The sequence below is a fragment of the Natator depressus genome, chromosome 20, assembly GCF_965152275.1.
Source record: "Natator depressus isolate rNatDep1 chromosome 20, rNatDep2.hap1, whole genome shotgun sequence".
Lineage (NCBI taxonomy): Eukaryota > Metazoa > Chordata > Testudines > Cheloniidae > Natator > Natator depressus.
In genome coordinates this window covers 22,592,519-22,608,526 of record NC_134253.1, presented here as the reverse complement: position 1 = coordinate 22,608,526, position 16,008 = coordinate 22,592,519, and the positions used below count along the sequence as shown (strand labels likewise).

General features: G+C 51.6%; 1 protein-coding gene across 2 annotated transcripts in view; it reads right to left on the bottom strand.

The window, feature by feature from the left end:
- The window catches only part of TECR (trans-2,3-enoyl-CoA reductase), a 47,923-nt gene that overhangs the window by 10,229 nt on the left and 21,686 nt on the right, over positions 1-16,008 (bottom strand). The window contains exons 2-3 of one of the 2 annotated variants that reach the window (XM_074934751.1): positions 9,270-9,320; positions 272-323 (exon numbers count right to left, since the gene is read on the bottom strand). In XM_074934751.1, the coding sequence (XP_074790852.1) occupies positions 272-323; positions 9,270-9,320 (103 nt within the window). Of the gene's footprint in view, positions 1-271; positions 324-9,269; positions 9,456-16,008 lie in introns of those variants that run through there. The other variant, XM_074934750.1, reaches the window with a different exon arrangement.

Here is a 16,008-nt window from a genome sequence, read left to right as displayed (position 1 = left end):
CCACACAGGCCAGGCCTGGGCCCAACGGGATGACACTAGACAGCACCAGCTAGGAGCGAGGTCAGGAGAGCCACAAGGTCTGTCCGTGCTCAGCTGCCTCAAGAAAGGGTCCCCTCCGTACGCCCATTGCACAGGCAGCTCAGGTGCAAAGGCCCAATGTTGCAGGGCACTCAGCGCTCGGTGGGGACAGTCCCACGGGGGCAGTGAGCGGGGGGGAGTCTGATGAAGTGGGGGTGCAGGGCCGACACAAGCGAGCTCACTCCATACGTACAGGACTTGGTGAAGAGGTTCTTGATCTCGGCGATCGTGGCATTGGGCTCCACCTGCAGAGAAGCAGACAGAAGTGACCACAGACCTAGGGGCACAGAGTGAGGGTCTGATCCGCTGCCACGGACATCAGCAGGAGCTTGGCTACAGACTTCCCAGCCCCCATAACCTTACACCCGGGGTCTGGGAAGAGACTCAGTGAACTCTGCCAAGGTTCTGCTCGACCCTCAGGGCTCTGATCAAAGAGACAGCGCAGCACTGGGGTCCCTGTGTTTGCCTCTGGAGCTTGCCAATACAACGGGCTGTTTCATAGTTTTCTCTCTTTGCTGCCAGTGCCACAAATGCCCAGCAAGCTTCGAAGGTCGAGCCAGGCTCTCCATGGGCCTCGCGCTGCCCCAGGAATAGAGATTCCGCGGTCGGAATGCGGTTCACAGTTTGGACCATGGTGCACAAGCCGGAAGGAGCTTGACCTGGCCGCCAGACCAAAGCAACCAATAAAACCTTAGAGGGATTCCAGTGGCGGCAGCCAGGCAAACTGCTCCCCAGGGAGGGGGCTGGGAGGTGCCCTGATGCTTTGGGCTTCTGTAAATAGAAAACAGATACACAAGCTCTCCTCCAGCTGCAGCGTGGTACAGGCAGCACGAGCTAGTGAACAGGGTAGGAACACAGGCCACCTGGGTTCTACTCCCAGCTCTACTACTGACGTGCCATGTGACCTTGGGCAGTCACTTACCCTCTCTGTGCTCGTTTCCTCCTCACCCAACCTATCTTGTTTACTTAGACTGGAAGCTCTTAGAGGGAGAGAGAATCCCTGCCCCAGTGTTTGTGCAGCATGCAGCACAATGGGGCCCTGATCTCAGCTGGGGCCCTGATCTCAGCTGGGGTCTGTTGTAATAACTGGGCCTACAAGTGTACCCTAACTGGGAGCTCCTCTCTAAAAGGCAGCGTAAGTTCATAAGATGTCACAATAACCTATAACAATGTATGCTGATGGGAAAAGGTGCAGAAGAGAGACACACTGAGTTATCCAAACAAAAAGGCCTCTCGAGGTAATGCAAGGACCGTTAAGATCATGCCTGGGAAACACAAAAAGAGGGGGACCAGAATTCAGTGAACGAACCAAGTCTAACCGGTGGACAAAATAACGAGGGGCTGGGCTATTCCACCCACCATTTCCCTTGGGGTCCTCAAAAAAAGATTTTGGGGAGAAAAAATTGGCTATTGAGTGAGCTGCCACCTGCACCATTTCCCAGGACTCTGAACCTTACTAGACCACGCCAGAGAGAAGGAGCCAGATGACATCGCCAACTCCACCAGCTCTGGCTGAATCCCAAATACCACTTGGGATGTGACCCTTTGTCCCCCCTCCCCACCTTATTTCTTCTCTTTCCTCTCTCACTTCTTTTGCCTTCTATCTAATAAGAGTCTGGCTTAGCTGGCCACAACTGCTTATTTTGCAACACAACTATGAGTCTGTGACCAGAGAGAGGCAACTAAACACAATGCCCATCACCCATAACTGCCCAATGCTGGTACAAGTTTGCCAGGTCTTAGAGTGGCTAATCAGACCATCTGCTGGGCCCGTGTTTCTCCAGCAGTGACACAGCAAGTGAGAGCCAACCCCAGAGACCGAAGCTGCATGTGCTATCTTTGCTGTTCTTTTCTCTCCCCTTTTGTGTGTTTGTCTTGTTTTGGTGTCAAGGAAATGAGATCAGGCTTTACCAACAGCTCCAGCTCATTCTTAACTCACTTCTTCTCTTTTCCCCCCAAAGGGCAGTTATCACCATTTTGATACCATCTAGTCTGACAAGAGGGTTTTTCCTTCTAAAAACTCTATCCCACTAAAGGGGAAGGGAACAAGGGACGCTGTTGAAATGAAAGCCTAGCTTACTACTTTACATTTTAAATGCTTTAACTGTTTTTCCCTCTTTTCTCTAGCTTTAATACCACGTTAAAAGGATTGTTAATGGCATGTTTGCCATGGTACTATGCAGGCTGAAGTCTCTGCCAAACCCCATCCCTTGTTTAACATTGTTTAATGCTGGACAATGACAGATCATGTCAACACCTTTGACTCTTTGGGCCCCTTTATTCCATCTAAATTAATACAGCAGGCCTCTCGCTGCTACTGTAACACATCTAATAGCAGTCAGCACCAACTCACAGGGCTCAGGAAGGAACCTCTTTCAAGGGCAAGTAATTCCACTGGGGTGTTTTCTGCTCCATTCTCTGAAGCAGCTGAGATACTGGACTAACTGGGCCATTGCTCTGATAGTCCTTGTACAAAGGTCGAAGCACAGCTGCTGTCAGGGTTTGCAAGACGCCGAGTTAAGAAAATGGTTTCAAAGGGAAGGGTTGTTCTCCCACGCTAGCTCTGGGCCTGATCCTGGCAGGCATGGAGTCCACGCCCCGCTCCCCGATGGGTCTGATGCGAGGCTGTGCTGAGTATTACTGTGTACACAGCATGTCAGCAGCTGGGTGAAGCTGGTCACAGATCAGCACTCTGCTGCTCCTCGCGCTGGTTCCTCCCGTTTCTCTCACTGAGAGTGACAGCTTTCACACACAGCTCCTGGGAACCTTCTGTTCCCCTAGAACCCCTCCCACCTTCAGTCCCAGTGTCCTCCCTGGGCGGATCCCAAAATGCGGACTGTGCCTGGCTAAAGGGTGTTCTGTGAATCACCGCAGGACCAGACACTTACATTTAAGGAGGTTGTGGCCACTGCAAACCCAGCTAATCCAATCAGGTGCTGGTGTAGGGTGTCTACAACAGCTGACAGCCACTCCCACAGTGGGGAGACCAGGCTCCCGCCTGAGAAAGCTCTCCAGCCAGCCAGCGTAAGTCAAAGGAACCCAAACAAACAGAAGCTGCTCAGAGCAGAACTGGACTTGTGCATTTCGTTGTGGGGCCAGGAGGAGTCTTTCTGGCCCTCCTCGCAGGACTGTGTGTTGCGAGTACTCCAGAACGTGGGCCAGGGGTTTACATCCTGCGACAATGGCGAGAGCCCAGCCTGGCTGAAAGTTTAATGTGGGATTAGACTCAGCCGGGCTAATGAAATTTACAAATCAGCAAAGTGACTAAGCGTCAGAGATCCTCCTCATATGGACGAGGCCGCTTAGCACGTCTGCAGCGCACCCCGTCTGCAACCAGGGATTAGTCAATCCTCCTCGCAGCACCCTTGGGAGTTGGGCAGGGCAGTGCCAGGAGCCACTGTTCATAGAGTGGGATGGCAGCAGTGCCCTGTCCTTTGTACCTAGGCCACACGGCGTCCCTGAGATTGTCTTCTGTGTATCCAGACAAAGGGTGCACACAACAATCAGGACAAGTAAAATAAAGCCACATTCAGTGCAAGGCAGAATGTGTTGTGGGAGCTCATGGGTTCCTTAATGCCTTTTCAATCACCTGGCACAGTGCAAAAAAAAAAAAAAGAAAAAAGTAAATGGGGCACTGGCTAGGGGACCGAGCCTATCTCCATACCAATCCTGGGCAGAGTGCTCTGCTATAAGGCTATCCCCTGCCCTAGTTCTGTGGGCAGGACCACCACTGAGGTCAGTAGGAGATTGACACCCACAGCTGAAGGGCCTGAAAGGGCAGTTCTGCTTTGAAAAGGGACTCTGTAAGATGGCCCCATGCAGCCACACAGCCACCATCTCTCAGCGACTCCAGGTCCAACAGGCTCACGACACAAGATGGCTTTAGACCCCGCCTCCTGGGATCAGAGAATCAAGCTGGTTCTTTCCCTCTCATGCATCACTAGTATTCATTACGACTGCCCTCAGCAACACCCATGCCAACGCATTAGCAGTTTGTCCAGGCGTGAATGATTGGAACAGTTCTGGTGATGATGCACAAGGCACAGACTTTGGCTGCCTTTCCCGCAGCTGTGTTGACTCTTCAGGGGTAAGAGGAGCAAGAAGCAGCCAGAAGTTATTTTTGGCAGGAACTCTGACTCTGTCCGATACACACACACAGGGAACAGAGCTGTGCAGTACAGAAAGGCCATTTTTACAGCCAATTTTCAGAGCAGAGCCTCCCTTTTAAATCACGCTAAGATTTACTCCTCAGTTCCTTTGAGGGCAAGGTTAGCTAGTGATTAGAGAGCAGTAGACTGGGAGGGCGTCAGGACTCTTGGGTTCTTTCTCTAGCTCTACCACTGATTCATTGTGCCACCTCCTCTGTGTGCCTTGGTTCTTCCACAGTAACATGGAGATCAGCTCCTCGCAGGAGGGGGCTGATAATTATTGCTGGCAGGGACCTGCTTGGAGTTCTCTCTCTGGAGGTGGCTGATGGCTTCACTGGTCTGCTGCCTCCACAGCATCAGGATGTTCCTTCTGAATCACGATTGCTACTTCACAATGCCCTGTGGAAAGTCCAGGGCGGGCTGGAGAAAGTTTCAGATGCCGTCCTCCCCCATCTCAGTTTCCAGTGCCAGGCTGCTTCAAGTCTGTGCTGCTCACAGAGATGCTGGGAACCACGAGGTTCCTTTGCAAAAGATGGCAAGACACCCCCGCAAACTGTACAGCCAGGGTCACACCCAGGGCACCCTCATGCCAAGTGAAAACAGTAATACAGGGGAGACCCCCACCTTCCCCAGCAGCCTGACAGTTCGGAAGGTGGCAGTATCTGACGGGTTAAAGGGAAAGCACGAGGGTTGTGCCCTTTTTCGCTTCTCTAGGAGGGACAGAAATGCTCTGAAATGGAGATGTTTTATTGGTTCGTCTTAAATAAATTTTCTGCCCTTTTTAAAAAAAATTAAATATGAGGTGAGGCAAGTCTGCTTTTGCGGCAGGTCCCAGCTAGCTGACCAGCAAGCGGCGTGAGACAGAACAAGAACCCACAGCTGGAAACTGTAGCCAGACAAACTCACAGTAGAAAGGAGGCACCATTTTACTTTAAACACTGGGGGGGGGCATTGGAACAAACTCCCAAGGGGAGTGGTGGATGGTCCATCTCTTGATGGCTTCGGATCAGAACTGAAGGCCTTTCTGAAAGATGCTTTAGTCAAATACAAATTGATTGAGCTCAATATGAAGAGAAGTGGACGACATGCCCTGGCCTGCGTTATACAAGGGGTCAGACTAAATAATCTAATATTCTAATATCAATTAATCTTAAAAAACAGGGCTGCTGAATCTTTGAGGAAGAGATTTTTTTTCTCCCAGATGACTGTTGAAGAGGTATCCACAAAACCAAAGAGTTTTAAATAGTCTAGGATTTAATTCCCCTCTCCGTTAAGCAGATTTCACTTCCTTGGCACTTGGGTTGTCACAATGCCCACAGACCCCCCCGTAAGCCAGAGTCACCCAGGGTGGATGAGATCTGAATATTTAACCTATAATTCAACTGAATAGAGACACCCTTTCATTAAAAGCAGCAGAGAAAAGGGGCCCTGCCCATTTCCTTTGCAGGGCGCCTTTTAAGACTGCACTTTAGAGGACCCACAAAAAGCCACATTTGGGATCCCAATCACTGTGCCTCTGCAAGGTATGGTGGCCTGAATGGTACAGGAGATCATGGACTTTTGATCCCTGCTGCATTGCCACATATGTAGGCATGACAGAACGAGGTCTGAAACTCAGCGCTTCCTGGCTTTGGTGGGTGACCTGCAAAGGGAGCAGTGAAGTCCCAGGGGCCACCCGCCCAGCCCAGAGCTCAGTAGAGGGAAGAGATTCAGGCCTTACTGCTGATGCCCCTGGTAGCCTCTTGGGCACAAAGCACACAAAGAAGTTCTGATCACTCCCATTGCAGGATTATTTTAATCACATCTCTATATTTCGTTTTCCCATTTCCTCCTTGCCAGTCTGAATGGATTTACAACTCACACCGGGTTTATTCAGAGAGGGGCATCAGACCCGCTCAGACACAAAGTTAAACCACCAACGCCAGTTTGCCCACAGGATTGGGCCTGGAGAGAGTTGGCCTGGGGGCCCTATGGTGCCTTGTGCACAGTTGCTGACCTCAGTACTGCTGCACTTCAAAGCCTGCTGAGTTTATGGGGAATCTTTCCTGACATCAGGAGAGGCAGTGCTGTCTACTGGATAGAGCACTAGACTGGGGCTCATCTGTGCATTCTACTCCTGATTCTGACACTGGCCTGCTGAATGACCTTGGGTGGGTCACTTCCCTGCTCTGTGCCTCAGTTTCCCCATGTGTAAAATGGGGGTGATGCTCCTGACCTTCCTTTGTAAAGCGCTTGGAGATCTACGGATGAAAACTGCTAGATAAGAGCAAGGGGTTGTTATAACGCTCACTCCCCCATAGACACTTCACAGCAAATTGCTTTGGCAGGACAATGCTCGAGCTCATGAACTAATCTCTCCTTTGCTTGAGCACAGGAGATGCTGCAAAGCATGAGGGGAAGCTCGCTTCAAAGCAGCAACGCTAACGGAGTCACAGGCTCGTGGTGCTGGCGGTGTCTGGTGATCCCCAGATGGCAGCCAGCAACCGGGAGACACCCCATCAAGGTGACAGATTCAGTCAGCACGGGCAGCAGCGTGGCTCTGGTTCTGACCAAAGCCCTTCCCTCCCCGAGGCAAGAGAAAACCTGTCTCCCAGCAGTGGCTGTCAGTGCGACCGTGCAGGTGTCACAGGGGCAGCCCCTAGGGAACTCCAAACCTTCGCTGATGCTCTGGCAGTCAGTCAATTCAGCTAGGATTTGGGGGCATGGACAAGGCTGCTCCCTGCTTTGGGATTCAGCTTGGTAAGGGCAAGCACAAGTGATTGATGGGTGCCGGCAGAGAAGTGGGGCTTGAAATGGGAAGCAGCTAGGTGGGTGGCAGAAACAGAGAAGATCTGCAGTGGCAGGACAGAAAGATTGGTCTCCAGAGGGAAAAGGAACAGCTCAGAACAGGTTGCGGAGGGGGAAACAGAAGTGGGTCTCATAGGATCTGGGAGAGCTGGTCTCTGATGCTGGGCAGCTGGCACCAACTACTATGAAGGACACACAGGAACCGCAGTAAGGTTTGGGCAGCTCTGGCATGTTTAGTTAAACACTACAGCCTCTCTGCATCTGGTGATGGGGCAGAAGAGGTATTTACACCTCGGCTGCTGCAGATCGTCTGGGTGTCCACAGGCTGGGAAGGGAACAGTAGCACAAGTGCAGTGGACGCAACCTTTGGGCCTCCTTCCTAGGGATGCTGAGTGAGGTGGCAGTTCTCAGGTAGAGGAGTTTCTCACGGACCGAGCCCCCTGTACTGACCACAAAGCCAGTCACCTCTTTCCGGTAGCTGGGCTGGAGAGGAGACTCCACGCGCCTGGCAGGTGGCCCTGGCAGGTGGCCCAACAAAAGGCCACAGGATCAGAGATTCATTCGTAGTGTCAAGATCAGAAGGTACCATTAGAGCCTCTCATCGGACCTGCCTATCACAGGCCACAGAACGGCAGTCAGTCACCCTGCACTGAGCCCAGTAACTTGTCTGGCTAAAGCATCATCCAAAAGGCAGCCTGTCTCAAAGGCACCAAGAGACAGAGAATCCACCCCTTCCCTGGGAGACTGGTCCCGTGGCTAACCCGTTAAACACGTGTGCCTGTCATCATTACTGCTGTCCATGCTGCACCAGCATCCAGGGGCTACAATCAGGAGCAAGGCCCCCATTGTGCTAGGTGCTGTACAAACCAAAAAGGAAGGCACTTCCTGGCTCCGAGGAACTGGTCTCCACTTTTGCACAGACCAGGTACTTTATGAAGGCGAGTGAGTAGTATTATCCGCATTTTATGGGGGGATACTGAGGCACACAGTGGGGAAGGGACTAGCCCCAAATCACACAGCAAGTCTTCGGCAGAGCTGGGGTTAGAACCCCAGTCTCCCTCCCAGGTTCTAGCCATCAGATCCCGCTGGCTCCCCATCTCATTTGATAAAGTGGTTACAGGACAACACATTGCAGGTGGAATCAGCACAAACGGCCAGACTGCACGAGGCTAGGCTACATTCTCTGTAGCCACTGTAACTCCACCAAGCACCTCAGACTGTAGGCACTTGTTAAACTACAGAAACCGAGAGTTTGTGGGGGTTTTCTTAGAAAGAAAACAAAGAACACACACTGCCAGCTCAGTGCAAATTAACCCACATTTGTGTAAACAGGTCAGGCCTGAAATGCATGCAAAGTCAGGCAGGCCAGGAGTGTATTTACTCTTCTTCAGAATGAAAATTCAGCCCCAGATGTGGCCAAGGTGCCAGAGCCACATGGCTGGGGCTCCCTCCATCTGAGCCTGCACCCGGTGGGAGTATTTTGTTAAGGCTGACAAAAGATGCTGGATTTACAGCCCTGAAGGCCTGTGTGTACTCGCAGTCTGGGCAGCACGCACAGTGGCGCTTGTTCCTACGCCAACATCCCCTACCCCTCTCTGCTGAGGCTGCCAGTGAGGGCCACTCCCACTGGCAGCTCTCTGGGATGCGGGTGCCTGTCTGCTAGGCACTGGGCCCAGACTCTGCAAACTCAACCAAGGTGCGTAACGACTGCCAGCCTGCAAAAGGCTCAAACCGGCTGTGTCCCTCACAGTCAGAGTCCTGAGTCCTCCACTCCCACACAGCAACCGCCGTTTGAAAGGCTGTCCCTACCCGTGCTCGCTCACTCTGAACACACCGAAAACCCCAGGCCCCGCTCAGCAAGGCAGTGGGGCTCCCAGCCCTGAACAGAGGCAGCACGCACCTCTCAAGGCACGTAAGGGGATAAAGACAAGGGCCTTGGTGCACCAAAGGCTTTTCCTTCTGCTGGGACGAGGTGGTCAAGCCCCGCTGCTCAGAAGCCCAAGGCTGAGACCTGGCTGCACAGTGTCACGCTCTGGCACCCATCGCTCATGACCACATGCCTTGGGGCTGTAGCTGGGAGGCAGAGGAGGGTCCCTGAACCTGGGAGCTTCAGGATGGCTTTAAGGGAGGGGAGAGCATGCTTCACTCTGGAAGGGACAATCCCACCCGCACTGAGAAATGACTCAGGGTCCGGGAGGCATCTTTACAATAACCACAGCAGCCACCCCCCTCCCAGCCCCCAGGGCACAGGCCTACCTTATCCAGGAAGCACAGCTTGTCCCTGGTCTTGGCATCCAGGATCTCCACCTCAAAGAAAAGAACAGCCTTTTTAGATTTCTTGGCCTTGGGGTGACGCTTGAGCCCGACGCCGTTCAGACCCATCAGGAGGGGCTGGCCCCCCTCCAGGGGCACCACGTTCGGGTCCATGCCTCTCCACAACTTTTCCAAGCAAACCCCAGGGAGCGAGTGGAGCCAGGGACTCAACCCTGCAGCTTTGCCCTGGCTGTCCCAGTCAGTGGATTCCTGAGGGAGCTGCTTCTCCAAGGCTCAGTGAGATCTCCCCTTGCTCTGGGAGGATTCCAGGGGCCAGCCCATGAACGGGACCCAGCCCGGAGACCAGAGATCTGTTCTGCAGGCTGATTCGGAGGCGTAACCTGATAGCACAGGGAGGTGAATCACTACCGTATCCAGCTAAATATAAAACAGAGCCTAGCTTCTCACAAGCAAGCAGCTTCTACCAGGGGCTTTTTAAAGGCACTGCCAACACCCCAAAGGATGAACACCACCCAGCATTCGCCTGGATTTGTTAGTCACTTTCAGACTTTGCAGTTATTAAATGGGCCACTGCAGGCTACAACATACCCAGCCTGGTGAAAGCGTCTCTGTCCTGAAGTACCCACAAGCACCCAGGAGCCGATCAGGTGCTAATCTCACATCAGCAAGAGTTTGCATTCCTGGGAGATCTATTTGTCAGTATTCTAGCAATACATAGAGGGCCCAATCAGAAAGGAAGATCTATTGTGCTAAGTGCTATACAGATATGAACTAAAACAGTCATCTCCCCTATGGTGCTCGGTAATGGTTTTGTTTGTATCAACCCATTAGACAGATGGATTTCCCTGTGCTACTTAAAAGAATAGCATGCATAATTCATCTGTGGAACTCTCTGCTGCAGGATATAATTGAGACAAAGGGGCCAGCAGGTTTAAAATACAGGGCTAGGCATTTATAAGAGTTGCCTCTGAAATTGCAGTGGCTAGGCTAAAACCTCCCGCTTGAAGGCAAAAGCTGCTCATTGCATTCACAGACATCTCCATCCCCGTCACCAGGAAATGGCATTACAGTAGGTATAGTATAGACACATTATGCCTTCTGAAGCAGCTAGCACTGACCAACTTCAGAGACGTGACCCAAGACTAGATGGACTCCAGGTCTGTTCCAGTCCAGCAATTCCTGAATTCCAAGGTGCACACATGACAAGCTTGGCCCTGGATTTGGAAAGATCTTCTGCTGGAAGGACCATTGGCTCATTCTTCTCACTGCATTTTAAATGCAGTATATTTTTTCACTTTAACTGCATTCTCCCGATTTCCCTATTCTCTCCCCACCTGTTCTTAATGCACCCCCCCCCCCTTCAACAAATCAGACCATTGGAAGCTTTGTACTGACAGATTAGAGCCTCAACTCCACCAGGGAAATATTACAGCAATGCCACTGTTGCAGAGATGGGCTCCCACTGGCATTTCATCACTAGGCATCTTAGATCTCCTCTGAGGAGGGTTAGAAGAGATTATGCTTATCGCACCCAAACCAGCTGACAAACCATCTCCACTAGGGCTCTGGTGCTGCTAACACAGGTGATGCTGACCCTTGGCTTAAGCAGAAAGGCATTTTCCTAAAGCTAAGCCTGGTTAGGGATTTTTCCCCAAAAGAAGAAGTATTTGTTTCTTACTCTTAAGAGTGCGGGATATGACATTGTGCATCAATTAGCCAGTCTGAGGCTTGCCTGCTAGGAGCATGGATGTCTACAATATTGCAACACACAGTGTGTGAGCAATAGAACAGGGACTGCACTGCGGAGAGCAAAAACTAAATGCCATTACCATATGAAACATGTCCCACTCTCTCCCCAGGCAATTAGGCAAACTTCTGAGAACTAGCTAAAAGTTAGAACTGGCTTGCACAGAAGAGTGAGAAGTCTGTGGGCAGTTTACACTTGAATTAACACTGCATTTTTAAAAGGAGCTGCAGAAGGCCTGGTTTTGAGTTCAGAGCACGCAGCATGGAAACTTGGGTCCAGGATGGGATGGACCTTTTAGACCTTGAGTGATGTGCAGCCGTTAAGTTTCAATCATTCTGTTGGAGTAGCTGGAAACTTGCAGTCATAGGCACCGACTCAGTGGGTGCTCCAGGGCTGGAGCACCCACGGTGAAAAATTAGTGGGTGCTCTGCACCCACCGGCAGCCAAGCTCCCCTCCCTCCTCACCTCACCTCCGCCTCCTCCCCTGAGCGCGCCGCATCCCCGCTTCTCCGCCTACCTCCCAGTGCTTGCCGCCGCAAAACAGCTTTTTCGCAGCATAACAAGCTCCGGGAGGGAGGGGGGAGGCGCGGGAACGCAGCTCACTCAGGGGAGGAGGTGAGAAAGAGGCGGGGCCGGGGTGGGGATTTGGGGAAGGGGCAGAGACTTTGGGGAAGGTGTTGGAATGGGTGTGGAGCAGGGGCGGAGTCGGGGCGGGGCCCAGACGTAGAGGGGAGTCGAGCACCCACCAGCACCAGCAAAAGTCGTCACCTATGTGTGCAGATCATCTCTCAGGGACTTAAGGAGGTGGCAGTGATCTCAAATGTTGAGAAGACACAGCACTAGTTATGTATTTTAAATAATGAAGATATAGCTCTTCCTCTCCCCCCTTGGAGACCCTGAAACCAACCTGGGGATCACGAAATTACAACACAGTGAAGTTTTCAGAGGTGCAGCCAATAGAAGCTGCAGGGGCTCATGCTCTGTGAAAAGAAGTCTGACCCTCGGTACTATGGCATATTCCTACCCACAACAAACTCAGTGCACATGGTGGAAAGAGATGAATAGGGGAAACCTAAGCCGGTCTCCTTGGAACACAGCAAGGGGTTATTACAGGAGCTTCTACCTTTGGTAGCTGCAGGAAGGATTCCCAACAGCCTTGAACCAAAAAAGGCATCATCAGCTGTGAGTGCAGGAGGAAACCCAGAGCAGAGGTCAAGTTATTGATTCTCCCATGGATGAAGTCAGCCATCTAGGACTAGCCTCAGGAGATCTGGGTTCTACTCCTTGCTCTGTCACCAACCTGCTCCGTAACCATTGGGCAGTCGCTTCCAATCTCTGTGCCTCTGTTTTCCATCCCTCTGTCTGCCTGGTCTATAGATTATCTGGGAAGAGGAGGTGTCTTATTATGGGCAGGTCTACACTTAAAGCGCTGCACCAGTGCAGCTGAGCCACTGTAGCGCTTCAGCGGAGATGCCACCATGCCACTGAGAGAGCTTCTCCTGTCATAGTTAATCGAGCTCCATGAGAAGCAGTAGCTAGGTCAACGGGAGAAGCCCTCCTATTAACATGGCTTAGGTCGGTATAACTACATTGCTCAGGGGTGTGGATTTTTGAGTGACATAGTTATTCTGATGTAAGGTCATAGTGTAGACCTAGCCTCAGTGTCTGTACATGGTTTAGCACAATGGGGCCCTGATCTCAGCTGGAGCCTCTAGGTGTTACTATAAACACAAATAAGAATAAGCCAATTTACTGGCTGTAAAGGTTTTAGGGCCTGATTTGCAGTCGTTCTGAATCTGCCTCAGCTCCCACTGACTTCAGCCAGACTTGCAGGTGCTCAGCGCCTCAGAAAAAAAAAAACAGGCCTTAAATGCCCAGGCAAAGATTACAGAATAAAAAAAAACTAGCAGTTTCTCTCCTCCTGCTGCTTCTACTCATTGCCATTCTGAACCATTAATTATTATTAAACAGTTCAAAATTCACAGCCACGGGGGCGTTCAGTTAGCCCTCTCCCAGCTGTCGGGGAGTTCTGGGTATCTGCAGAATTCAGAGGGCAGAGAGTGCCATTTCCTGCTGCACTCCCCAGGGACACTTGGGATTATTTTCACTTTGCATTGAAGCGGTGGAGAAGGTGACAAATTCCTGAGCTTGTGGATTCTTGAAAACTGCCCCTAGACAAGCTGGGAGAGAAAGGGTCAGGGACTGTGTCAGAGGCACCCAGAGGCTCCCCAACATGTGAACAACTCATTGTCTCCAAGATAACACACACAAGTCTGTGCTTCAGGGGACCCTGATGCATGGACTGGAAAGGCTTTAAATTCAAGGGGAACACTACCAAAAAATCAGATCAAAACGGCACAGAGATGCACGTGAGCGAATGTGTTTGTCTGTAACTCACCCTTTCCTTCCCTTTCCCCCCCCAGCACTCACCCTCAGAGCCCCCTTCCTAGCCACATCCACAAACAGAAGGGGAGAAAGCCTCTCTCCTTCCTGATGGGTCTCCATGAAACCATCGCTCTGTAAGGATGCGGCCCATGGCTGCTTGCAGGGGGCAGGGACAGCGTGTTCTGCACTCTCAGCAGATGGGAAGGACTGAGTCCAAGCAGGTGTATTAATAGAAGCTGTGCTCTAGAGGATAGGGCAGTTTATCATATGCCTCTAAACCCTGGAAACAACAAGAATCTCATGCAGGGGTAGCAGCAGGACAGATACTGCTGAGCCAGTCAACATCTGAAAATACAAACAGCCGACTCTGGACATGAGGGACAGACTGGGGGACTTAGTACACCAGAAGGGGGTCGGGCAAAGCCACAGATCAAGAGAGCTTGGATCAGCAAGTGGTTGGAATCAGAGAACTCGATCTCAAGCCACCATGACCCTGCAGGCCGCCTATGGGATCCCCATGGGAAAGAAGAGGCTCTCCACTGTAGACGGAGCTGGAGACAGAAAGCATGCTCATTTCAAGAGCAAAGCGGAGGGACAGTGGAGCAGCCCACTGGTCACAGAAAGGTAAGGGACATCCCTGCTAAACAACTCCCTGCTACAGAAAAAAAGCTGCTAACTGTAACACAGTCAGGCTGGGCTCCGCTGCACAGACTGGGCTCACCAATCTGGGTACTGAGAAAGTTTACCCTGAGTCTGGACTAACTGCCTGAGGTTCCTTGCAAGAACCTCGAAACAGGTCTAACCTGTTCCCAACAGAAGCAACAGCATGTGGTAGACAGCCACAGGCATATGTGCAGGGTACATATCCCTGGCAATGAGATGGGCTAAACAGCGATTCTCAAATTTTTTTACTAGTGACCCCTTTCACATAGCAAGGCTCTGAGTGCGAATCCCCCATCAATTAAAAATGCCTTTTTATATATTTAACACCATTATAAATGCTGGAGGCAAAGCAGGGTTTGGGGTGGAGGCGGACAGCTCTTGACCCTCTGTGTAAGAACCTTCCGACCCCCCGAGGGATCCCGACCCCCAGTTTGAGAACTCCTGAGCTAAAAGGTTGCGAGCAGGATCAATTGGGCACATGTAGTTATTTCTCCTCTTGCACAACTTCTCCTTAGAGATTCCCAGTCACAGAGCTCGCTTGGAGCGAATTAGAAAGCAGCATGCACCATCTGAAATCAAGCCATCTGCTTTGGCCTCTTAACACCAGAGAGTAATTATGAACAAGTAATTAACTTGCCAATAATCAGACACATCGTGAGCCCAGGGCCTAAAACTCTGCTTGCTGTAATTATTTAAGAGACCATAGGCGGGGGTAGGGTGAAAGTGTTCTGTTGTGAATGGCACATGCTATTACTGTACAGATGGACTGTGGTTTTCCAGCAATGGCTGACACTATGACTCAGACTCCAAAGTCCAGGCTGGTGACTAGGAAGGACAAACAGGTGTCTGGGGAGGAGCCAGCTGCCCCACAAGTGAAGACAGGAATTTTCACCTAGGCAGCACTTTTCATCTGAGAATCTCAAAGGTGGGTCAGTATCATTATCCTCATTTCACAGAGGGGGAAACTGAGGCACAAAATGATATACCCGAGGTTTCACAATCCGTCAGGGCGGGGCCACAAACAGAACCCAGATCTGCCAACTTCCACCCCCGGCTCTAACCACTGGAAACACTGCTGCTCCCCAGGATGGAGACAGCAAAACTGGCACATGCTTTAGAAGGGAGCGTCTGGTATGTGGGCTTCTGAGAGAGATTGGCTGCTGGGCCCACCCAGCATGCTCAGTATGTTGAATACTAATCCTCCCAGGACCCAGAGAAGGAGGTTCTTAGGGAAGGACAGAATCCAGGGATGGTTGGGGAGAGGCCATTCTCACGGACACTGGTTGCAGGGGGATCTTAGGCTCGGCACACAGTGTCTGGAACAGTGCGTGCTGTGGGGCAGAGAGCCAAAGCCCCCAGGAAGCTGTGGGCTGCCTCACCCATGTTTATTAGGGGAAGAGCTGGCCAGAAGTGGAGGGCATAGCATGTGGTAAAGCGTCAAGCAGCTGCGGCTCAGTGCATGCTGGGAGCAGAACCTAGAATCCATGTGTAGTCTCAGAACCAGATGCAGAGCTCAGCATGCTCTTGTCTGTGCTTAATGGTCAGCGACACCAATTCCTGAACTGGGGCTATTCCCCAGAGTGGAGACGAGGCCCAGGAGACAGCCGGGATGGGGATGGAGTTCTATTTCCCCATTTACCAGGCTCTCTTCTAGTTAACACTGAATGAGGAGATGAGCTTATCATATTCCTGTAAGAAGCACGAGCCATCTCTGGGATATGGACTGGATCTCATGGTCAGTGCATGTGGGGGCTTTAATATAGGGACAGTCTCATCCGCACAGGGGAATTTCTCCTAAAGGAGCAGCATTCCCTTTGTGGGGCACCAACGGCTGGACAGTGAAGGAACTCTTCTGCTGGAGGATTGCAACGTCAGCAGCTAGTGGCTGTCAGTGCACGGCACAGCTACCATAGGGCAGGAGATTCT